This window comes from Elephas maximus, chromosome 4, assembly GCF_024166365.1.
Source record: "Elephas maximus indicus isolate mEleMax1 chromosome 4, mEleMax1 primary haplotype, whole genome shotgun sequence".
NCBI lineage: Eukaryota > Metazoa > Chordata > Mammalia > Proboscidea > Elephantidae > Elephas > Elephas maximus.
Window position 1 is genome coordinate 166,453,995 of NC_064822.1, and position 24,898 is coordinate 166,478,892.

Sequence of the window (24,898 nt, forward strand, 5' to 3'; positions counted from 1 at the left end):
CTTTAAATGTTTAAACAGTAAAATCACATTTTTATTGACATCTATTCAGACAGTTGACTTTTTTTTTCCAATTTCAGCAGATTGACAAGGTCTTTAACAGCATTGGAGCTGACCTTCTGACTGGCGGTGAACCAGACAATAAGGAGGATGGGCTACAGAGTAAACATAAAGGAGTAAGTTTCTTTATTGTCCTTTTAAAATTCTCCTTTACAATTATAAAACTTACTATAAACCACAGATTTTTGGTGGGAAATAATGTTTAGCATCTTAACAAGAAATATTCTATAATTATTTCTTGTTATTATGAGATTTAAAACTATCAGTGGAACATGCCCTGAGCCATATTGAAAATAAACATGCTTAACATTTTTAGCTTCTTTTATTACTCAACCTCCTCCATGGTAACATTTCTAGATTGCCTCACTCCTTTGTCTTTTCTACTGCACTTTGTCAATCACACTCCACAGTAAATTCCACCATGTCTCTTCTCTGCTTCTGCTCCTGTGTTGATGCCTTCAGCTGCAGATTTATGCTGTCCATCTATCTTGGGCTCTCGCTGTGGTTCTTCAGCATTTTAATTTCTCTCCTACTCACTACATTCCCAACAGCTTAAGTTCCAACTTTTTTCTATTCTTTTTAGCCCAACAGCCTTACCTCTCTTCTTTCATTTCATTCCATGGTAAAATATTTTGGAATGAGCTAGATTAAAGTTGAACAAGATCTCCCAAGATTCCCCAAATTGAGAATATTTTGTAGACACTAACCTAAGAATAGAGGCAAAAAATTTCCATAATTTTTTTTGACAAAATTTAAATTATAAAAATGATAGAGTATACTTTTTTTATTTTAAATAATATATGTCTTATTGTTGAGAAAAATGCAATTATTTGGGGGGGAAGATAACATTTTGCTTTAACTTGAGTTCAGCATTAGCGTTGCCTGTCTCGCAAATCACTTAATCATATTCTCATTGTCTGAAGAAAGATTATTTTAGTTTAAAAATAACAGCGGTCATACTGGGAATGTTATTTTAGCACAAGTCCTGTAAGTTTCTGCCTAAATTTAAATTTTGTAATAATTCAAAATATAACTTACCTGTGAAAATCACGAATACAGAAGTAGTTTGCTTTTCAGTTAAGTAGCAAATATCACAAAATGTACCAAGAAACAGTTTACCAAAAAAGAAATCATTTGTTTTAAAAATGGAATTATGAAGTTGCCCATTGGGTTTTCATTTTATTTTGTTTTAAGGCATCACTTACACTTGAAGAAAAACAAAAATTGGCAAAAGAGCAAGAGCAGGCACAGAAGTTGAAAAGCCAGCAGCCTCTTAAACCCCAAATGCACACACCTGTTGCTCCAGTCAAACAGGTCAGAGTTTATTTCCTTTGTGTATTTTCAAGCATACTACTTTTAGGGAGAAAGATAGTATAGAACTTCATATACTATTGTTTGTGTAAAAATGTATTGCAAAGAATACTTTAATATGTAGTTTCTAAGAATTATGGACATAAAGGATTTTCCAACAACTCTTCAGTAGCCTGCCTAATGTATGATGTTCCACGACAGTGCTTGTTACCAGTAAAGTGGAAGCTAGGTAAATAGGAGGAGTTCTTAAAAAGGATAAGATGTCATAGTACTAATTCATCTCTTTTCGCTTTAAAATTATCAGGTAGTATATTCATGCTTTTAGGTATTCTTGAATTAAAAGTAATTTACCATCTTGGGTTTTTCAGTTATGTTGTTGTTGGTTGCTGTCAAGTTGATTCCAACTCACACCAACCCGTAGTCAGGTTTATAATTTCATTTAAGAAGGCTTACCCACATGACCAGTATTTATTTTCTGCTGCGTTCCAGGCACTGTTATAAGTGTTGGTGCTGTGGCAGTGAACAGAATCCTTGTTTGTAGAGAGCTTACACTCTTATTGATTCCAGAAATAATTTTTAAAAGCTTTCTTTAAATTATTTTTTGTTACCTTTTAATCAATTAAATTCTTCCTCTGGAAAAAGTATTTGTGGGGTAAGAGACAACAAATTTCCACAATTTTTTGGACAAAAGTCAAAATATAAAAATGATAGAGTGTATTTTTTATAATATAGATCTTATTAATGAGAAGAATGCAATTATTTGGGGAGAAGATAGTATTTTTGCTTAAATGTAGTTCAGCATTAGTGTTATCTGTCATCAAATTGATTACAAGTGTTCATTGGTAAAAACCATACAAAAACAGGTGGCAGGCTGGATTTAGCCTGTGAGCAGTGGTTTGCTGACTCTTGGTTGCACTTAATTTTAATTTACTGTATAGAATTTCATCTATCAGATGTTTACCAAGTATAAAATAATTTGGACTTCATGGAGATAAAGTAATTCCCTCATATTTTGCAGACTAAGGACTTGACAGACACATTGATGGATAATATGTCATCTTTGACCAGCCTTTCTGTTAGTACTCCTAAAATTTCTGCTCCAAGTACCTTCACTTCTGTTCCTTCTATGGACCTTGGCATGATGTTTTCTACACCGATTGATAATACAAAGAGAAATTTGACAAACGGCCTCAATGCCAACACGGGCTTTCAGACTTCGGGATTCAACATGCCAGTTAATACAAACCATAACTTTTTCAGTAGTCCAGGCACACCCGGAGTGACCAAGATGACCCTGGGAACACCTTCCTCTTTGCCAAACTTCAATGCTATGAATCCTTCTCCTGCTGGTGCAAAGCAGACTCAACAAAGACCCACAGATATGTCTGCTCTTAATAATCTCTTTGGCCCTCAGAAACCCAAAGTTAGCATGAACCAATTATCGCAACAGAAACCAAATCAGTGGCTTAATCAGTTTGTACCTCCCCAAGGGTCTCCAGGTATGGGCAGTACAGTAATGGGAACACAGATGAACATGATAGGACAATCTGCCTTTGGTATGCAGGGTAATCCTTTCTTTAACCCACAGAACTTTGCACAGCCACCAAGCACTATGACCAATAGCAGTTCAGCTAGCAATGATTTGAAAGATCTTTTTGGGTAAGGTGTCTTGCTCCTATTTTTAAGGATTACTTCCATTTTAATCATGGGTGAGCTGTTTTACATCTCTGTATAGTTGGCTTGGAAGAACTACTTCTGTGGGAAATTGAATGGTTCTGTGACAGAAAACACCTGTTTCCATGCCAGCATGGTAGTTGTGTGGACTCCTAACCAATTGAGTTTTTTAAAGCATTGAGGATTTTTTTCCTCTTAACCAACTCCTTCAGGTTTTTAAAGACCTAACCCTTACCAATCTGAAAGAAAAAAAAAAAGGACAATTAAATATCTTGAGGAGCAGAATTTTTTAATCACATGTTTATTTTGGCTTGTAAATCGTGGTGTTATAAAAAAAAAAAATTGAGTTGGTAATTGCAGGTTTCATCTATTAAGTGTACATGGTACACATTCTACCTTCACAAGTCATTAGTCTTCGTTTTAATATGTGAAAAACCTTGATGCTGTATTAATTTTGCATTAGTATGACTGAATGAGAAAATGATAAGCATAAAGAAAAGTATCAGGTTATTAGCTTTTTCCAATCTTATTTACATCTCAGATGGACTAATGTTTAGTACAAAAGACTGAGCAAATACTGCAAAATTCAACTTCACCTTGTTTTCTTTGGTTCAAACTACAAGCATTATTAGCCATCTTAAATACAAACTAATCATTGTAAATTATCTTTTAGCATGGTCTGCCTCAAATAGTAATGTATTTTTCTGCATTAACTTGGCTATATTTAGAATCACTTTTTCCTACTGTATTATAGACAAAAAAGGTATATACTGATTTGTACAAATATTTGACAAAGCACTCTGATGTGACTTCCTTGACTATTGCCTTCATATTTTCATTTTGAATTCAAACTTCTGAGGTTGCAGCATATATGAATTGCATTTTCAAAAAGGATATTTGTAAGAATTAAAGTATATTTAATGAGTAAACTTTTGCGATTCCTTGCTGTATTGTTTCCAATGTAATAAACTTTACTTCTCTAAAAAGAAGCAGTTGTATCTTCCGGCTACCAACAGATTAACTTTCAGTTGCCATGATAAAGTCTGACCTCATCAGTTACTGTTACTGAAGTTTAATTCTTCCTTTCCTAGGAATTTCAGAAACTTTTTGTTCTAACGTCTTAATGCCCGTATTAGCCATTCTTAGGAAGGAAAGACTAAATTCTTCTAACAGGAGACATGATTTGTTTTGCAAAGTCTTTCTCTGATATTTTTCTTTAATTTGTTGCTTATTTAACCACAGAGCCTTATGCTATAAAGGTCATTTGTATTTTGTTAAATTATATTCCACCATTATGTGATAACTTAAAACATATCTTTATAGAACTATGTGTGTATTATAGTTGCTGCCATAGAATTTGTGGTTTTTTGATTATCTAGAACCAGCAATCATTTAAAATAAATCATATGAAGTTTAGTGTGCTGGTACGAAGTTTATTCATTGAATATGAATATTCATTCAACATACATGCACACATACATACAGTCTATATTTTGAATATAAAGTACTTAATAATTTGATTTTAAAGTATAATTTTTGATGACAGTGGTATTGCTGGCAGCATTTAGTAAGAAGGTACTTAATAAAAGGTCAGCTTTCATATCTGGTTTCTGTATGAGCTGTACTTTATTAAATGGTTTTAGAAAAAAGATAGGAATGCTGGAAAAACCAACAGATAAAAACATTAGAAAGATCAAAATGTTTTTGTCAAATATATTTTACAACTGGACCAGATTATCTGTCTTGTTTGTAACACGATATTAATACTTCTTTAAGAAAAATTTACATATGGAATAAAATTGCCTAATGTTGAGAATTTTTTTTTCTTTGTAACAGTTCAGTAGTCACTGTTTATTAGGAAATTGTTTTTTAATTTTGTAAAATAACTTGATGTCAGTGTTGAACTCCTGATCAGAAGGAATGCTTAATATAACATTGTGTATAATTTGAACTTCTAAATGTAAAACTATATTATTTGAAAAGATATAATATGTAATTCCTAGGTAATTTTCACTTCTTGAAATTTGCTCATTTACTGGAGTAATGGTGCTACATTTTTATAAAACTTTCCTATACTTTTTTTTCTACTTTCTTGAAGGTATTTTACTTAAATAATTTCCATCAATTGAATTGTTCCCATTGCCTTTTTCTGCTGAGAAACTGCCTCTGAAAAAAAGACAGCTATTTTTAGACTGAAGTGTTTCTGTATGAACATTTTCAAAGTATTAGATGACCTTAAAATTATTTCAGGTATTGACAGCATTCAAGCCCCTTGTACTTAGAGTAGAAATTGGTAGATTCAAAAACACTTGTAGATAAAAATGACCACAGATATTTTCTTTCATTTGAATTGGTTTTATTTTCTCCTAGTGCTAAATTAGGTGATATATGTAGATTAAGTATAGGAGGAAATGGAAATAAGTCTATGGAGCTGGGTGTTCTTTGTCTTTTTTGGGGGGGTTAGGGGTTGTGTTTTGCAATACTTATAACCCATCTTTACACTGAATAAGTTAAGGAAGTAGATTTTTTGTTTTTTTTTTTTTAAATCTGTAAAATACCTCACATGGTTGCTTTTACATATTAAAGGAAAAGGTATATGTGAAAGTACCTGATAGCAAGCACAGAGTATGCACCAAATAAATTTTAGCTTTGATAAAACTTTTCCATATTAAGTTGTGATTTCATGCTTTGTGATTTACTGGTCTTGAAATAATTTTAGAACAAAACAAATCTGTAACAATCTAAACTATATAGCATTTTAAGCAATTATTTGTCAGTGGCTTTCAAACTGTGATACTCCATTAGAAATTGATTTTACTCCACAAACCAGTATATGAAACAAGAGTTTCAGAAAATGTCTTTAATAAGTGCAGTGTACGCTAATATTTCTCATTCTATCCTATTGGGCGGTGGGGGCGGGGGGAGCTGTTTGCCATCCCTAAAAAGATATCAAGACTCACTCAACCCTTTGTCCCTTGAAGCAGGTGTAGAAACAGAGGGCCAGAGAGCTTATGTGGCTTAACCCAAGGGCTGTAAGAGGACAGAGCCAGGAATAGAAGTGAGGTTATTTTCTAATCTGCAGTCCAGTGTTCTTTACCACATTGTGTCCCTTATTGTATGACTTCTGGAAGTATTTTTCTTGAGACTGGTTTATGTAGAAAATATTTGTTGAGTACTTATTGTATACCATAAATTTATTTGTATTGGAAAAAATTGGCATTGAAGGGGGAAAGGTGAGAGAGATGACCCAACAGAAATGCACATAGTCTCTGAGCTGCTTCTTTGAACGGTGGGTGAGGAGGGCTAGAGGAGCTGGGTTAGCAGCGCTTGCAGCACCTGGACACGTAGCTAACTTGAGGAAGATAGGTTGTAGTTGGCAAAGCCGTTTAGCCAAAATGGAGCTCGTTGGATATTAGAACCTTTTTCCATCCAAAGCATCCAAGTTACCCCAGCCGCTTGGAGGATTTAAGTACCTGGGATGCAAGCCACGTACATAATTTAAAATTTTCTAGTTGCCACATTAAAAAGATGAAAACAACCAAACCAGCTGCTATGGAGTTGATTCCAATCCATGGCGACCCCATGTGTGTTAGAGTAGAACAGTGCTCCATAGCGTTTTTAATGACTGATTTTGGGAAAGTAGGTCACCAGGTCTTTCTCCAGAGGTACCTCTGGGTGGACTGGAACCTCCAGCTTTTTGGTTAGCGGCCAAGCACATTAACCATATGCTCCACCCAGGGACTAAAATGAAAATAGAACTTAATGATATATTTTATTTAATATATTTAAAATACTATTCCAACATGTAATTAATATTTAAAACCTTAATGAGATATTTTACATTTTTGTACTGTCCTCAAATCCAGTGTATATTTTACATGTAGTACATCTCAGTTCAGACTAGCAACATTTCAAGTACTCAGTAGCCACACATGGCTAGTAGCTACTCTACTGATGTATATGGCAGCTAAGCAGCTAAAGAGGTAGACAATTACCGACTTACTGTTTCCAAGCTCCAAATCCATCCTCCTTTGCGCTGCTTTGTTAATCTGGAGCTGCACCCTAGAAACTCTACTCTCTTGTTAGCTGGCAGGATGTTAGGCTTCATCAGTAGAGGGCACTAGAGCGGCACTGCAAGGCAATAGCAGCAGGAAGACACTTGGGCACTGGTTCTCCGTTTTTACTCATCTAGGGAGCCCAATAGCCCATGCAGAGGAACTCCAGCTAAACCTCAGGACACCTTCCCCCAACCTGGCTTCCACTTAGGCCCTCAGACAACTCACCACACTCTCAGGTAACTGTCTCCCCAATTCTGTGGGTCATGCTATCTGACAAGTTTCCTTACCACTGGCGTGCATGTTCCTGTGGAAGTTATGCCCTCTTGAAAGAAGTCTGACTCAGCTACGAGGGGAGGAGAACCTCTCCTAGTCTTTGTTTCCTTTATTTTTCACTTTTCCTCAGCCTACAAGTAGTAGCTGTTTTTTTGTTTTGTTTTTCTGAATACCTTTAGAATTCTCTCTTAATAGTTACCCAGCTTCTACTAGTTAATAGTTACATTAGAATTTCCCTGTTCAAGTATCTGGTATGATTTCTGCTTCCTCATTGAAGTGACATACTCTGGAATCTGTTGATAAGCCATTTTAGAATGGGGCCACTTGATAATATGTTTTTGCCGTTAACAAAAGCCATATGGAATTGTATATACCTGCGTTGTAATCAATGACAACAGGTGTTTTGTTTTAACCTATATTAAAACTTTCTAGAAGTTATTTTAAAATGTGCCTGTAATGGAAATATGGCTTAGCTACTTTAAGTATACCTATTTGATGCAGTTCCAATTTTATCTTTTATTTTTTTCCTTCCGCTTTTTAGATATGTTCCTTTGTGTGGTGTACAGCATTTGACTTTCATACAAAGGTTAGCAAGATAGAGACTTTAATGTCTAGAATTTGGATGTAGGAATCAACATTCATGCAGGTACCTTCCCAGTCTATGTCCCCAAGTCTCCCAGCCTTTCTAAATGTGATGATGAAGTAAAATATAGAACATTTCCATGAACACACTGGAAGCATATAGAGGTGCGTAGACTTTGGAGCCAGATAAAGTGTGAAAATGTTTCAGGCTAAAATTATATCATCTAAATAAGGGAAGGGGTCCTTTATACATTTGTTCCTGTGTTGTAACAGATTCCAAGAAAATCTTGTCTCTATAACAGTGGGTGCTCTAAAGTTCACTTTTGTGAAGAGATGGGAAGGCCCATTACTGAGGCAGGGATCTTCACTGGACTGCTGACATTTCATAAGGAGATGCCATCTCTACCCCCAGCTTCAGTGGTTACGTGGATCTGCCCTTAATCAGCAAGGATATCTGTACTCCAGGTACTTGTCAGAGAACAACTGTGTACTCTCTATTGCCCAACACTTCAAAATCTCATTTCTGAGAAATGTTTATGTAATCCATCCATTTCTCCAGAAATTTCAAAATTCTTAAATTAAGCTCACTATAGAGACGCCAATGGCTTTTTTAATGGCTCATAGAGACCTTTGTGCCTGGGTTGCCTTGTTTGGCTCCACATCGAGTTTCCTTTACCACACTTAACTTTGGACTGCATTACGAAAAAGACATTCATACTAAGAACGACATTGGTTTACTGTAGCACACAATAGCTTCTTTGAGGGCCTGCGGGAGAAATGTCAAGTGTCAGTTCGGGAATAAGTGTGCTTCTAAACAAAAGGTTTGCCCTATCTTTTAAAGTCTATGAATAATGTACCAAATCACATACTTACAGCTCAGAGTTTCAGCCAAGTTCACAGTCCGCTTACAGCAAATGTATAGGACATTAATGGTTTCCATTACTTGGTCCTTACCTTTTGGCTTTATCTGATTTTTACAAACATTTCTCTTTTGCTGTAATTTCATTTTGTCTTTTCTTTCTTCTTTCCTCCCTTTTTACATTTTGTACCATGTTCTTAGAAACTGTCTCATTTTGGGATGAGGCAGAATACAAATAAACAAAGATATGGAGTGAATGAGTTTTAATATTGTCTTCACTGGTCACCTGTGCGACCAGAACAGATTTTCCCAGCTGTAAAATGAGAATCATGCCTTTCAGGCTTGTGAGCATTAAATGACATAAAAGTGTTATAAAGCACCCAGAAGGGCTCATGATACATGGTAGGTGCTCTGAAAACAGAACAACCAGAATGCAATTTTAAAGAGAATGTTGACATATTGTGGAGTGACATTAATTACATTTTTCACAATATGTCAACATTCTCTTTAAAATTGCATTCTGGTTCTGTTTTTAGTAGTCTGATTTCTCTGCCCCCCTTATCCTCTCAGCTTTGCTCTAGAGTGATTGTTGGTCTTTTGGTCTTTTATAGATACTTCTTTTTACTGGAGCACTGTACTCACAGGTAATATCTGGATACATTCTTTCTTAAATACATATATATATACACGTGTTAGGGACTTTGCCCTGAGATTCTTGAGACATAAATAGGAATGAAACATAGACCTTATCCTCCAGGAGTTTTTGCTTGAGTTACAAAGGTCACTGAGTGAGCAGACAATTATAAAAACGTGTGATAGATCTGTGGTAGAGGTCTACACAGAAGGAATGCCCGTCCTAGGCTAGGGGAGTCAGGAAGCTGCTTAGAAGAGGTAGGGCTGAGCTTGACCTTGGGCAGAGCCTTTTTACAATTGGCTTTGATACTATCACATTTTCTCAAATTATGCTGGAGACATTGGGAAGGGGATTACAGCCAGCATCTTCCAAGTTCCTTTTGAATTTCACAATTATATGAAAACTGCTTGGATTAAAGGAAAACTAGCCAAATAACTTGATTACCAGAAAAAAGTGGCATGACGTTAACTGATTAAAACATTTTCTGATAAAGTCAGGAACAACAGAAAGGCAGCAAAATAAGTGTGCTACAGTGTTATTTCTAGCTATTTTACTGAAATTTTAGAAATTTAAGAACCCACACTTTGGGGCTTAATAAATATATATGGAATAGATAAATCTATTCATTTAAAAAAGTGGCAATTTCTGGGAGAAAACTATGTCTGGCATAAATGTATTTAGTCTAGAAGCTACCAGAAGATGTCGCTGTTTCCCAAGTAACCATCCATTACATTGGCCCTTTTACAGTTCCGGTTTTTGAACACCGACAACCTAAGAAAGATGTTGATAAGAATATCTAGTTGGTGGTATTGAAGCTATGAAAAGGTTAGGATCTCATAAGAAATACTTGTCGAAGATGTCTGAGTTTGTTCCATCTTCATTCAGAACACCCGAATAATGAACCCTGTTCACTGTTCTATATATTGAAATTATTTGGACATTTAAAGAAAAGTGAAGGTGGTAAAAAGTCATCCAAAACTTCCTCTCCAATCTTGATTTCCCTCCACATTCTCAGGTTGTATCCTTATGATGCAGCTGCATTTACTAAATTATCAGATTTTCTAGGATATTTTGGTCTTGGAACAATTTAAGTAACCCTTGGGTCTTTTTTTAAGTCACCACTCATGGTACATAAAGCAAAGCTAAAGTTTTTCCATGCTGTGATAATACTGGATGAAATGAGCCAATGTTTTCCCAATTTCTCACAAAGAAGTGCTTAAGACAGTCTGATCCAGTATATACTCGGAGTACCCAGAGAGTAACACACATTAAATAAAAAGAAATCATTCTATTGTCCTATAGCAGGAAAACCAGTAAAAAAAAAAAAAAAAAAAAGGATGAATGTCTTATGTTGGGGGCTGTGGGGAGTGTGATCCTCCAAGTTGAAATGATAACTTGTTACGGGCAACCAGTGACAGCAAGCAAATGAGTACATGGGTGTGATTTCTACTCCCAGCTCTGCCTGATAACTCAGAAGAACCAAGAATATCACTGGTCCTCTCCATGCCTTTGGCTTTAGCAGTAAAGCGGAACAGTCTGCCCAACCTAGTTCTCTAAGTAGTTAGGAGGCTCAAAGAAGCAGTGAAGAGTGAAGTTCAAACTGATCATGAATATAAGGAATTCACGTTCTAAGAAAACTCTTCTATAACAGTGAAATAACAAATGCTTCCAAGCTGGGTATTTAAAGGCATCGTAAACCCAACCCAAAATTGTTCCTGTTGATTCCAATGCATAACAGCCCCATGTGTTTTACAGAGTAGAACTGCTCCACAGAGTTTTCTTGGCTATAAACTTAATGGAAACAGATCGCTAGGGCTTTCTTCTTTGGTACCACTAAAAAAACCACTAGGTGGGTTCAAACCTTCAGCCTTTAGTGTAGCAGTGGAGTACAAACCATTTGTACCTCTTAGGGACTAAAAACATCAATTTCTGTGTTTTGACTATCTGGTAATTTATTTTAAAACCCTGTTAACATAATACTTGGGAAAAAAATGTCACCTAATATTTAGGTGCGGGATCAAAAACCTGGTGATCTGCTCCCATATAAGGTTACAGCATAGGAAATCCTATGAGACAGTTCCACTCTGTCCTATTGTGTTGCTATGAGTCGGAATTCATTCCACTGCACACAACAGCAATAATGTTTAGGCAGTTACAGTGATGGACTGAAAACAGACCTTGATATGTTTCTAGTGTGTCCATGTATGCAATTTTACAAAGTATTACAGAGAAGGATTTTATTTAATAGTGGTAGACAAATCCTGTAACTTAGGAACATAGAGGCAATTTAATTGAACTCCAGTACCTAACTCATGGTCAGCGGAAATATAATGGGATTAACAGTGTTTTATTGTAGACTGGAAACAGTGGGGTATAATAAAGTGAGCATTTATAATCAGATGGGTTTAAATCTGGCTGCACCAAAGCTAATTGTGTCATTTTTGACAAGTTCTTGAGGTTTAGCCTCATTTTCCTCATACATATGATAGGAATAATCTTATTTTGTCATCCAACTTTGCCATATCCACTTTTTTGTTCTACTTTGTGAGAATGAAAGTCGAGTAAAAACGATAAGGAAGCAATTCCAATAGGAGGGGTGTCTTACCCAGACTGGGGTGGGTGGTGGCAATCTCCACCCAGGAGCTAATACATCAGTGTTTAATATTAATTTCTCTTCATTTCTGTCAGTTTGCCCTAAATGTTAGTGGAACTTTTAAAAGAAGAGAAACAGATTAGTATATAATGTTTAAAATCACCCAATTATATTTATTTTTTAAGATTTCTATGGTAGCTAGTGCAAGCTTACGTATAGTTAGGTGCTCAATAAGGTTTTTAAAGACACAAGGATTCTGAATACATCTTTTCTGAGTTAAGCACAAGGCACCCTTCACTACCCACGACAGGATTATAGGATCACAATGTACCATGTACTATGGTGGTAGAAGTTCAGGAGGTGGGCTCAAGGAACTAGTCTCAGCTCTGCTTCTCCTGGTCAGGTTACACTGGGCAAAACTTGAGTCTTGATTTCTTCATGTGCTTACTTGCTTCACAAGGTTGTTGTGAGAATCAGATGAGATATTTCCAAGTGCTTTGTATACGAGTGTTGACTAATATTAATAAAAGTTAATATTAAATATAAGAGAAATACAATAATAATCAAGTTTTGTAAGTATTCTGATTAGTACTACTCATAGTTATTAACAATATACAAATTTTAAAGGATTGAGAGAAGTCCTGAATAAATTAGAACTTTTTTGTTGTTGGTCTCAGTATGTTATGGAGGGTGGGTAGAAGGAATATGGGGTTGTGGTAGGGAATAGGGTTGGTTGGAAGATCTGCCTCAGAATTCAAGAGAGAAGGAACCCTAATATTATTTATTCTCTCCATTACCTTTGTTTCCTGCAAAGACTCTTACCCAGATGACTAATTGGTCCTTACCTCTGCACCTGGTTCAAATTCTCCACCTAATTTTTGGGTTGGATTTGATAAAGCTATTTTCTTGAATAAATATTATCTTAGGGTTGCTTGTTTGGGACTTGTTTGTTTGCATTTTTTGTCTAGGTAGCAGATTGGAACAACATGGCTCATGACCAGCCCATGAGCTCCACTTGTTTCCCTGTTGGAAGCTGGAGTCCTACCTATTGTTGAACTGCACAGTCTGGCTGGCTCACACGGTGTTAGGGAGAGGAGTCTTGGCATTATAGAGTTTGGGCTTTAAATAATTGCCTTAGTCAAGTTTCTTTATTTGAGAACAGTAGAAACCAGCTTAGTTAGAGTAAACAAAGAAGATGGCAATTTAAGAATGCGAGCATTTCATGGAAACCAAGGCTAGAGGGGCAGCTGAGTCTAAGACAGGAACTGGAAGGCCATTAGAAACATAGACACCCTTTCTTTGTTCTCCTGTTTCATTCCTCTCACTCTATCAGATATGTGTTCTCTGCTTTCCAGTCCATGAAGTGAATGTAGCCACCCCACAGTTACAGTTCCAGGGTCCTGTAAGATTAACTAGCAGTCTTTCAATTCCAAAGCTAAGTTACCAGGAAAATCTGTCATCTGATTGGCTCACTTTGGTGCTGGTGCCCATACCTGGTCCATTTAATAGGGCCAGTGGCATGGGTAATATTATAGTGTATACAGGACTTTTCAGGACCTATTGCTATAAATATGGTTAAGTGCAATAACTGTTAACCAAGAGGTCGGCAGTTCGAATCCACCAGGCGCTCCTTGGAAACCCTATGGGGCGGTTCTCCTCTGTCCTATAGGGTCGCTATGAGTTGGAATCGACTTGATGGCAACAGGTTTTTATCACTATAAAAGGCTGGGGAGAGGGTACTATAAGTTCTTTGAGAATGGGGAATTGTTAGAATCTGGGCAAGTACTCCTAAGGGTGGCTTGCTTAATGTTATTTTCTCTAAGGGAAGAGGCTGACACAGTATAAAGTGATCGGAAGTCTTTAAATATATGTCAGTGGCTGAAATTTGTTCTAATATGTATACAGTCTGCATATCCCTGGCGTGCACCAAAACTTTTGTTTTAGGGCCGCCAGAGAGTTCTGAACTACACACGGTGTCCCCTATCTTTGACACATTTTGAAGTAGGGAGCACGTGTTTAAGGCTCTTCTGTAACAACTGAATTATGTAAAGCTTGAGGTCATCTCTCCAGCCTGTATTCTACCACACATGCACACCTGGCTCTCTGAAACAATGCAAGATTTCTCCAGGTGTCTTGCATGTATTTGCTCCACATTTCTTTTATTGTGTCTGACTCCTTCTCTCTCATTCCACCTCCTCATCTAAAAAGCTTTCTCCCCACTCCCATCAGCAGGATGTTAGGTGTCCATCTCTGTACTCCTGTCAAGAATTGCCATTAAGTCCACTCCAACTCAAGGCGACGCCAAGTGTTTCAGGATAGGACTGTTGCTCCATAGGGTTTTCAGTGGCTAATTTTTTGGAAGTAGATCATCAAGCCTTTGTTCTGAGGTGTCTCTGGTTAGGGGTCAAGTCTATATTAACTGTACTACTCAAGGATTCCTATAATAGGCGACCCTCTAATGGCACCCACTACACTGTGATGGACTCATTCTTTTTCTGGTTTGTTGGTTTCTTCAAGGAGAATATTACAGTTCAACCCTATATCAACAGTGTCTCAAAAGGGCCTACCACATAGAAGGCGCTCAGTAAACGGGGCAAATGAATAAAATGAACCTCAGCTCTGGAATGTCTGGCTTTATAATTTCTTGTCATACTTTGAACAGCTGTAGTGTAGAAGTTAAGAGTACAGGCTCTGTCATGGATTGAATTGTGTCCCCAAAAATGTATGTCAGTATGGCTAGGTCTTGATTCCTAGTATTGTGTGATTGTCCACCATTTTGTCATCTAATGTGATTTTCCTCTGCGTTGTAAATCCTACCTCTATGATGTTAATGAGGCGGGATTATTGGCAGTTATGCTAATGAGGCAGGACTCAATCTACAGATTAGACTGTGTCTTAAATCAATCTCTTTTGATGTATAAAAGAAGTGAGCAGTGAGACTTGGGGATCTCACACCGCCAAGAAACAAGAGCCAGGAGAATAGCGTGTCCTTTGCACCCCTGGTCCCTGCACTGAGAAGCTCCTCGACCAGAGGAGGATTGATGAGAAGGACCTTCCCCCAGAACCGACAAAGAGAGAAAGCCTTCCCCTGGAGCTGACATCCTGAATTTGGACTTGTAGCCTACTAGACTGTGAGGGAATAAATTTCTCTTTGTTAAAGCCATCTACTTGTGATATTTCTGTTATAGCACCACTAGATTTCTGGGTTCATATCCCATCTCTGCTCAGTTTCCTAGCTATGTGAGCTTGGAAAATTAACCTCTGTGTGCTTAGTTCCCTCAGCTATAGGTGGTATTATGATGGTGCCTACGTCAAAGTAGTTGTGGGATTAAATGAGTTAATATATGTTGAATATTTAAAGCCTAGCACCTAACAAATGCTCGATAAATGCTAGTAATTATCAGCCATCTAAATCACACCCATGAAGATCATGGTCTCGGGGAACATCTAGCTCAATCGGCATAACACAGTTTATAAAGGAAATGTTCTACATTCTACTTTGGTGAGTAATGTCTGGGCTCTTAAAAGCTTGTGATTGGCCATCTAAAATATTCCACTGGTCTCACCCCATCTGGAGCAAGGGAGAAAGAAGAAAACCAAAGGCACAAGGGAAAGATTAGTCCAAAGGATTAACGGACCACAACTGCCATGGCCTCCACCAGATTGAGTCCAGTACAGGTAGATGGTGCCTGGCTACCACCACTGACTGCTCTGAAAGGGATCACAATAGAGGGTTCTGGACAGAGCTGGAGAAAAATGTAGAACAAAATCCTAACTCACACACACACACACAAAAAAGACCAGACTTATTGGCCTGACAAAGACTGGAGAAGCCCCGAGAGTACTGCCCCCAGACACCATTTTAGCTCAGTACTAAAGTCACTCCTGAGGTTCACCCTTCAGCCAAAGATTAAACAGGCCCATAAAACAAAACAAGACTAAAGGGGCACACCAGTCCCGGGGCAAGGACTAGAAGGCAGGAGATGACAGGAAAGCTGGCAATAGGGAACCCAAAGTTGCAGAGGCGGAATGTTAACATGTTGGGGGGTTGTTAACCGATGTCACAAAACAATATGTGTACTAATTGTTTAATGAGAAGCTAGTTTTTTTTTTCTGTAAACCTTCATTTAAGGTACAATTAAAAAAAAGAAAAAGGTAAGCATAAAATAAATAAATCACCCCCATGAAACTTTTATAAGTTCAGGTGTGTTTCATTAGCAATATGTTCTACAAGAATGGTTTCTTAGTTTTCTAGTGCTGCTATAACAGAAATACCACAAATGAGTGGCTTTAACAAACAGAAATTTGTTTTCTCACAGTTTAGGAGATTAGCAGTCCAAATTCAGGGTGCTGGCTCTAGGAGAAAGCTTCCTCTCTCTGTAACTCTGCCCTCTTTTGAACTTCATGTGGCTTGGCATCTCTCACCTGTTTAATCTCTTTAATATCTCAAAAGAGATTGACTCAAGATACACCCTACACTAATTCTGCCCCATTAACATAACAAAGACCACCAATCCCCAAATGGGATTATAACCACAAGCGTAGAGGTTAGGATTCGAAACACATATTTTGAGGGAACGCCATTCAAGCAATAAAAATGGTTAGTGTTCTCAGCAGTCATTGACCTTTAAAAGAGTTTCATGTGGTTTTTGCCTAGTTGTTGTTAGGTGCTGTTGAGCCCATTCCGACTCATAGCGACCCTATAAACAACAGTACGAAACACTGCCGAGTCCTGAACCATCCTCCCAATCATTATTATGCTTGAGGCCATTGTTGCAGCCACTGTGTCAATCCATCTCATTGAGGGTATTCCTCTTTTTCACCGACCCTCTACTTTACCATGCATGATGTCCCTCTACAGGGACTGGTCCTTCCTGATAACCTGTCCAAAGTATGCTTGCAATGAGCATTCTGGCTGCACTTCTTCCAAGATAGATTTGTTCTTTCTTCTGGCAGTCCATGGTATAGTCAATATTCTTCACCAACATCATAATTCAAAGGCATTGACTCTTCTTCAGTCTTCTTTATTCATTGTCCAGCTTTCACAGGCGTATGTGGTGACTGAAAACACCACGGCTTGGGTCAGGCACACCTTAGTCCTTAAAATGACATCTTTGCTTTTTAACACTTTAAAGAGGCCTTTTGCAGCAGAGTTGCCCAATGCAATGTATCATTTGACATCTTAACTGCTGCTTCCATGGGTGTTGATTGTGGATCCAAGTAAAATGAAATCCTTGACAACTTCAGTCTTTTCTCTGTTTATCGTGTTGTTGCTTATTGGTCCAATAGTGAGGATTTTTTTTTCTTTTCGTTGAAGTGTAATTTATACTGAAAGCTGTGATCTTTGATCTTCATCAGGAAGTGCTTCAAGTCCTCTTCATTTTCAGCAATTGAGGTTGTATCATCTGTATATTGAAGGCCGTTAATGAGTCTTCCTCCCATCCTGATGATGCATTCTTCTTCATATAGTTCAGTTTCTTGAATTTGCTCAGCATACAGATCAAATAAGTATGGTGAAAGGATACAACCCTGACCCACACCTTTCTTGATTTTAAGCCACCCGGTACTCCTTTATTCTGCTTGCATGACTGCTTCTTGGTCTATGTATAGGTTCCTCATGAGCACAATTAAGTGTTCTGAAATTCCCATTCTTCACAATATTATGCATAATTTGTTATGATCCACACAGTCGAATGCTTTTGCATACTAAATAAAACACAGGCAAACATCTTTCTGGTATTCTCTGGTTTCAGCCACGATCCATTTGACATCAGCAACGATGACCCTCATTCCATGTCCTCTTCTGAATCCACTTTGAATTTCTGGCAGTTTCCTGTTGATGTACTTCTGCAACTGCTTTTAAATGATCATCAGTAGTGATATTGATCGATAATTTCCACATTCTGTTGGCTTATGTTTCTTTGGAATAGGCATAAATATGGATCTCTTTCAGTCAGTTGGCCAGGTAGGTGTCTTCCAAATTTCTTGGCCTAGATGAGTGGGCACTTCCAGCGCTGCATCTGTTTGTTGAAACATCTCAATTGGTGTTCCGTCAATTCCTGGAGCCTTGTTTTTTGCCAAAGCCTTCAGTGCAGCCTGGCCCTCTTCCTTTAGTACCACTGGGTCTTGATCATATGCTACCTCCTGAAATGGTTGAAAGTCGACAAATTCTTTTTGGTACAGTGACTGTGTATTCCTTCCATCTTCTTTTGATGCTTCCTGTGTTGTTCAATATTTTGCCCGTTAAAAAAAAAAAAAAAAAAAACATTTCCTTCGAGTTGATTCCAACTTATAGCGACCCTATAGGACAGAGTAGAACTGCCCCATAGTCTTTCCAAGGAGTGCCCGGTGGATTCTAACTGCTGACCTTTTGTTTAGCAGCCACAGTGCTTAACCACTACCCCACCAGGGTTTCCATTTTTCCCATAGAATCCTTTAATATTGCAATGCAAGGCTTGAATTTTTTCTTCAGTTCTTTCAGTTTGAAAAATGCTGAGCTTGTTCATCCCTTTTCATTTTCAAACTCCAGGTCTTTGCACATTTCATTATAATACACTACTTTGTCTTCTTGAGTCTCACTTTGAAATCTTCTGTTCAGCTCTTTGACTTCATCATGTCTTCCATTTGCTGCAGGAAGTTACTCTACATTCAAGAGCAAATTTCAGAGTCTCTTCTGACATCCAGTTTGCTCTTTTTTTTTCTTTTTTTTCTTTTTTGTCTTTTTAACCACCTTTTGCTTTCCTTGTCTATGATGTCCTTGATGTCTTTCCAGAACTTCTCTGGTCTTCGGTCATTAGCGTTCAATGCGTCAGGTCTGTTCTTGAGATGGTCTCTAAATTCAGGTGGGATATAGTGAAGGTTGTACTTTGGTTCTCGTGGACTTCTAATTTTCTTCAGCTTTAACTTGAAGTTGCATATGAGCAATTGATAGCCTGTTCCATAGTCGGCCCCTGGCTGACAACATTGAGCTTCTCCATCATCTTTTTCCACAGATGTAGTCCATTTGATTCCTGTGTATTTCATCTGATGAGGTCCATGTGTATAGTCACCATTTATATTGGTGCAAAAAAGTATTTGCCGTGAAGAAGTCATTGGTCTTGCAAAATTCTGTCATGCGATCTCCAGCATCATCTCTATCACAAAGGCCAGATTTTCCAACTACCAATCCTTCTTTTCTGTTTCCAACTTTCAAATTTCAATCACCAGTAATTTATCAATACATCTTGATTGCATGTTTGATCAATTTTGGACTGCAGAAGTTAGTAAAAATCTTCAATTTCTTCATCTTTGAAATTGGTGGTTGGTGCATAAATTTGAATAATAGTCAGATTAACTGGTCTTCTTTGTAGGCATATGGATATTATCCTATCACTGACATCATTGTACTTCAGGATAGATCTTGAAATGTTCTTTTTGTTGATGAATGCAACACCATGCCTCTTCAATTTGTCCTTCCCATCATACTAGACCATATGATTGTTTGATTCAAAATGGCCATGTTTATGCATTCCATTTCATTTCTGATGACTTCCAACTTTCCTAGATTCATACTTCGTACATTCCACGTTCTGATTATTAATGGATATTTGCAGATGTTTCTTCTCATTTTGAGTCATGCCACATCAGCAAATTAAGATCCTGAAAGCTTGATTCCATCCATGCCATTAAGGTCAACTCTACTTGGAGAAGGCAACTCTTCCTCAGTTATATTTTGAGTGCCTTCTTTTTTTTTTTTCCAACATGAGGGGCTCATCTTCTGGCAATATATAAGACAATGTTCTGCTGCTATTCATAAGGTTTTCACGGGCCAGTTTTTTTCAAAAGTAGACTGCCAGGTCCTTCTTCCTAGTTTGTCTTAGTCTGGAAGCTCCACTGAAACCTGTCATCCAACGGTGCCTCTGCAAGTATTTGTGAAACCAGTGGCAAAGCTTCCAGTATCATAGCAACATGCAAGTCATCCCTGTATGACAAACTGACAGATACGTGGAGTGGTTATAATTAAAAAAGAGAGAATAACAAATGTTGGCAAGGATGTGGAGAAATGGGAACCCTCATACATGGCTGGTGAGAATCTAAAATGATACAGACATTTAAGAAACTAATTTGGCAGTTTCTTAAAAAGTTAAACATAGAGTATGATACAATCCAACATTTAATACAAACATGTGATTCAACAATTCCAGTCCTTGGTGTATACCCAAGAGGACTGAAACATATGTCCACACAAAGACACACATGTTCTAACAACTTTATTCACAATAGCCAGAAATTGGAAAAAAGCTAAATATTCCTTAACAGGACAATGGATAGACAAAATATGGTATGTTAATACAATGAAATATTATTCAGCAAAAAAAGGGAAAATGTTACTGATATATGCTATAATGTGAAAAAACATTTAAAATCCTTATACTAAGTGAAAGAAGCCAGACACAAGAGATTTGATTTATATGAAATGTGCAGAAAAATCAAATATATAGAGGCAGAAAGTAGATTAGTGGTTGCCTGATGCTGGTGTTGGGTGGGAGAAGATTGACTAACAATAAATATGGGGCATTGTGTTGGAGAGATAGAAATGTTCTAGAGTGGCTTTATGTTGCTGGTTGCACAACTTGGTAAAATTACTAAAAATCAACTATTGAATTGTACACTTGAAATGGTATACAAAATATGCCTTAATAAAGTAGGAGAGGGAGAGAGATTGAGAACAGGGCTGGATCCAGGCTGTTCAGATCTGAAACCTGGGCTCTGCTAACTAGCTGTGTCATCTCAGGCAAACCTAACCTCTCTTTTTCTCAGTTTCCTGTCAATAAAATTGGGGAAAATAATGTTACTCTCCTAAGAGAGGAGCCCCTGGGTGGTGCAAACAGTTAATGTTCTCAGCTGTTAGCCAAAAATTTCGAGGTTTGAGTTCACCCAGAATAACCTCAGAAGAAAGTCCTGACAATCCAGCACCAAAAAAAATCTGCAGTTGAAAATCCTGTGGAGCACAGTTCTACCCTGACGCACGTGGGGTTGCCCTGAGTGGGAAATGACTCAATGGCAACTAGTTTTTAGTTTATCCTAACGAAAGTGTTAAGAAGATTGTGATAATACATAAAGACTGCTTAGTATAGAGTTTGAAGCATAGAACAGCTCAGTTAATCTTAGCAACAATAACAATAATAATAATAGCTATTATTGGTAGTAGTATTTAACCCTGGTATTGCAGTGGTTAAGCATTTGGCCACTAACTGAAAGGTCAGCAGTTGGTGGTTTGAACCCATCAGCTGCTTGGTGGGAGGAAGGTGTGGCAGTCTGCTTCCCTAAAGATTACAAACTTGAAAACTCTATGGGGCAGTTCTACTCTGTCTTGTAGGGTCACTATGAGTCAGAGTCAACTTGATGACTGCGTTATTTAACCTCCTGAGGCTCCAGCTCTGATTTAGTTTAACTTAATTCAAACATTGGAGAAGGATTTGCCTACTGGCTTTTCCTTGCCAGTGACTGGCCCGGTGGCAATGACTTCTGGGAAATCTGAGAGCCTAAAGCACATGGCTTGTCAGTCATCTGCAGACTGGTGAATTGGAGCAAAGGAGCCTCATGGATGAGGGCTGCTTCTTGATGGCAGCATCACTGATGGAGGCATCATCCTGCTACTCATAAAATGTGGGCACAATGAGTGATATTTCAACCCCAGTCCAACAAGTAGTTAGGTTACACCCACTATATGCCAGGCCCTACTGGGGAGAATAACAGGTTATTTGGAGGTACAGAGGAAGGACTCCTAACCATGTCTATAAGTATTTCTAGAGGAGGTAGTGTCTTAGTGGGCCTTCAGGGTCCCTAGAAGTTACTCAGATAAAGAGAGTTACCCAGACAGAAGGAACAGGTTGGGTGAAGCCCCAGAGGCAATAGGGAGCTTGCTGAGTGCAGTGAACTGCTGATATAGAAAGCAGAGTGACAAGGAACAAGTTTGGATAGGGGGACTGTGATTGTTTAGACAACTATATGGTAAAAGAGCCAGTTCACACACGACCACCCTCATTTCTTACACCAATTACAAGTTTGGGAGGTTCCCAAAATCACTCTCACGTTTGAGAATTCACTGGAAGGACTCGCAGAACTCACTGAAAGCTGTCATAGTCACAGTTATGGTTTATTACCAGGAAAAAAAGATGTAGCTTAATACCAGCCAAAGGAAAAAGCACATTGGGCAAAGTTCAGGAAAAGTTTAAAGCACAAAATTCTGTTCTCCTCTCCCTATGGAGTCATGGACAGTGTTATTTTTCTGGTATCAACATGTGACAACACATGTGGAGTATTGCCAGTCAGGGATGCTCACCCAAGCTTCAGTGTCCAGAGTTTTTATTGAATCTCCATCATGTAGACATGATTGATTGCCCACATGGCTGATCTCAGTCTCCAGACCCTCTGAAAGTTGACTGATACTGTGTGGCCCAAAGTCCCCACCCTAAGTCACATTGTTAGTCTTTCTGGAGTGGCAAGCCCCTACCCTGAGACCATCCAGTGTGGCCAGCTCTGCCCCCCCCCCCCCACCAAGGTCATAGTGTTAGACTCTCTGGTGACCCAAGGTCTCTAGGCAAAGACATGCCTATCAGAAGGACCATCTTCCAGAGACTAAGGATAAAACTCAGACCTTGTTTTGGACAAGGTTAAATTCTTCAGTATACAGGGCCATGTTTGCCACAGTAAAGAACTACGATTATCCTGAGCACAACAAGGAGTCAGTGAAGAGAAGTCAGCAGGTTCCGTGGCTGGGTCGGTTATCTTCTGGTCCCAATGGCACCTACGCACCATGCCTTGAGAGATCTTGCTGTGTTGATCAGGAGCAAATAAATGCCCTCTTAGATGTTTGTGGCCTGGATTTTGCATTTAGCCTACTCGAGTGCAAGTGTGTTCTGCCTGGGACCACATCCCACTAGCAGTCTGGTTGAAAAACTGTTTCATGTCTCCCAGGAGGGCACGAAAGACATAAAGCGATGGCTGAGAGCCTGTCTGCAGGGCCAGCACTCAGGAAAGCAGAGGACTTGTAAATGTTTAATAAACTTCACTCTGGGTGCCTGCTCTGGCCGAAAGCCCATTAATAAGCCCAAGTGGCTAAGGGGCAGGTAATGTGCCTGTTACTATAGCATCACCTTGGAAAATCTCACTCAGTGAGAGCCCAGCTGAGCTCCGGTAGGGCAGGAGGGGACTGTGATCAGAGTGCAGGAGGGGCTGGAGGCAGGCCACAGATGCTGGTGCTGGTCTTGGGACTCCTCGTGGGCTGGAACCCACTTTAGCTTCTCCAGCTGCAGCCCCTGGGAGGGAGAGAGGCTGTGCTCAGTCTGAGAGTGGCTGCCTGAGACAGCGGCCACAGGCTGCTGCTGAGCCTGCAGCTTGTTCAAGGGGCTGAGTTTCCAGCCGGACACACCTTGGCTTTTTTTTTTGTGGGGGAGGGTCTCATCTTGAGAGATCTGGACTGGATTTCATCTCCTTTTTGATTTTAAGTCATTACCTCCATGAGAACTGACTTCAAGGTGTTCAGCAAGGCAAACAGAGAGGTCCCCATGCTGGAAACGAGAAAGGATGACAGTTTCTGAGACTGACTTTTAACAGCTCCAAGGTGCCCCGATTCAAAATGCCTTTTAAAGCTCTTGATGCCTTGAAAGAAAAATTTGTGAAACCTGGAAAGGAAGGAGTGAAGAAAGCCATGGGAAATTCGTTGGGGATTTTGCAAAGGTAAAGTTTGAATGCAAACTTTAGGTTAATTTCTGAGTAGCTTTACGTTGTCAATGTTAGCGAGGTTTTTGTATTGTGCTTTTTTAAAACCACATTTTAATGGGGAGGGGGTGGGTCAAGCCCCTTCCAGCTCCAACAATCTATGCCTGGAGGAAAAGAAAATGCATCAAAAGCATTGAATTAGGAAGATACAGAGACAAATATTCCATTTAGAGAGCAGGGTTAGCATTTGCTGGTGGTGATGGCACTATTGCGTATATTGTGCTTAGCACTGAATTAGCACACGTTCAGGGAGGTAATCTTTCAGGTTAATTCTGTAGTAATAACACATATAGCCAGGCTTTCAACTGAAATAATTTTAAGAGTTTTTCACTCTATATGAAAATTAAATATTTGCAAGAATTTTTAGCTTGTTATATAAACTGGCTTCTAATTGTATAATTGTGTGATTTCCAAAGAGCAGGATAATTACAAAATAGCTTGAAGAAGGTAACTTAAAAAAATTAGTATTCTTTAAAGCAGAAAATCTCACCTGGTTACAGTGGAAAATGTTAATATTATCAATGAATTGACTGAGGTTTATGTCCAAACCAAAAATATATACATATATATTTTTAAGTAAAACATATGATTATGGGAAGGAATTTGCCACATGAATGAACTGATGTGATATTTTATTTGTGAATTTTTATAAACATAGTAATTGCCTTCCTAGGTTTTATGAATGAATTAGTAAGTGGTCTTTATGTACAAGGTAAAATGATGCCCTATCTCTGATATGAATAAATGTGAAAAATGTACTTGCTAAGCTTTTTATGCATTCAAAGGATTATTTTCAATCCTGGTGAGTGAAAAAGCCACCTGGCATCTCCTTGGATTTTTCTTCTATGTCATATCTTAAATTTAAAAACTTTTGCAGTTAAAGGACTATCTCTAGGCAAATTGAGATCCACTCTGCTTCTTGTTTATTACACACATGCTCCTGTCAGTGGTAAATTTTCTGTTGCATCACTTTCGATGATCTTTCACATAATAAAAGAATTGGGATGGATGCATTATTAATTTAGTAATTAAAAACAAAAAGGCTTCAATCAGACCTACAATGAATTATTGTGTATAGATTAAAACCTAGCTCA

General features: G+C 38.2%; 2 protein-coding genes across 5 annotated transcripts in view; both read left to right on the top strand.

Moving 5' to 3' along the window:
- Positions 1-5,691, top strand: part of SCYL2 (SCY1 like pseudokinase 2) — an 89,993-nt gene extending 84,302 nt beyond the window's left edge. For 2 of the 3 annotated variants that reach the window (XM_049884141.1, XM_049884142.1), the window contains exons 16-18: positions 78-173; positions 1,252-1,371; positions 2,387-5,690. In XM_049884141.1, the coding sequence (XP_049740098.1) occupies positions 78-173; positions 1,252-1,371; positions 2,387-3,031 (861 nt within the window). In that variant the 3' untranslated portion in view covers positions 3,032-5,690. Of the gene's footprint in view, positions 1-77; positions 174-1,251; positions 1,372-2,386 lie in introns of all 3 variants that reach the window. The other variant, XM_049884143.1, reaches the window with a different exon arrangement.
- A 17,970-nt stretch (positions 5,692-23,661) lies between these two features.
- Positions 23,662-24,898, top strand: part of SLC17A8 (solute carrier family 17 member 8) — a 70,004-nt gene continuing 68,767 nt past the window's right edge. For both annotated transcript variants that reach the window (XM_049884149.1, XM_049884150.1), the window contains exon 1: positions 23,662-23,762. In XM_049884149.1, coding sequence (XP_049740106.1) covers positions 23,662-23,762 — 101 coding nt within the window. The remainder of the gene's footprint in view (positions 23,763-24,898) is intronic.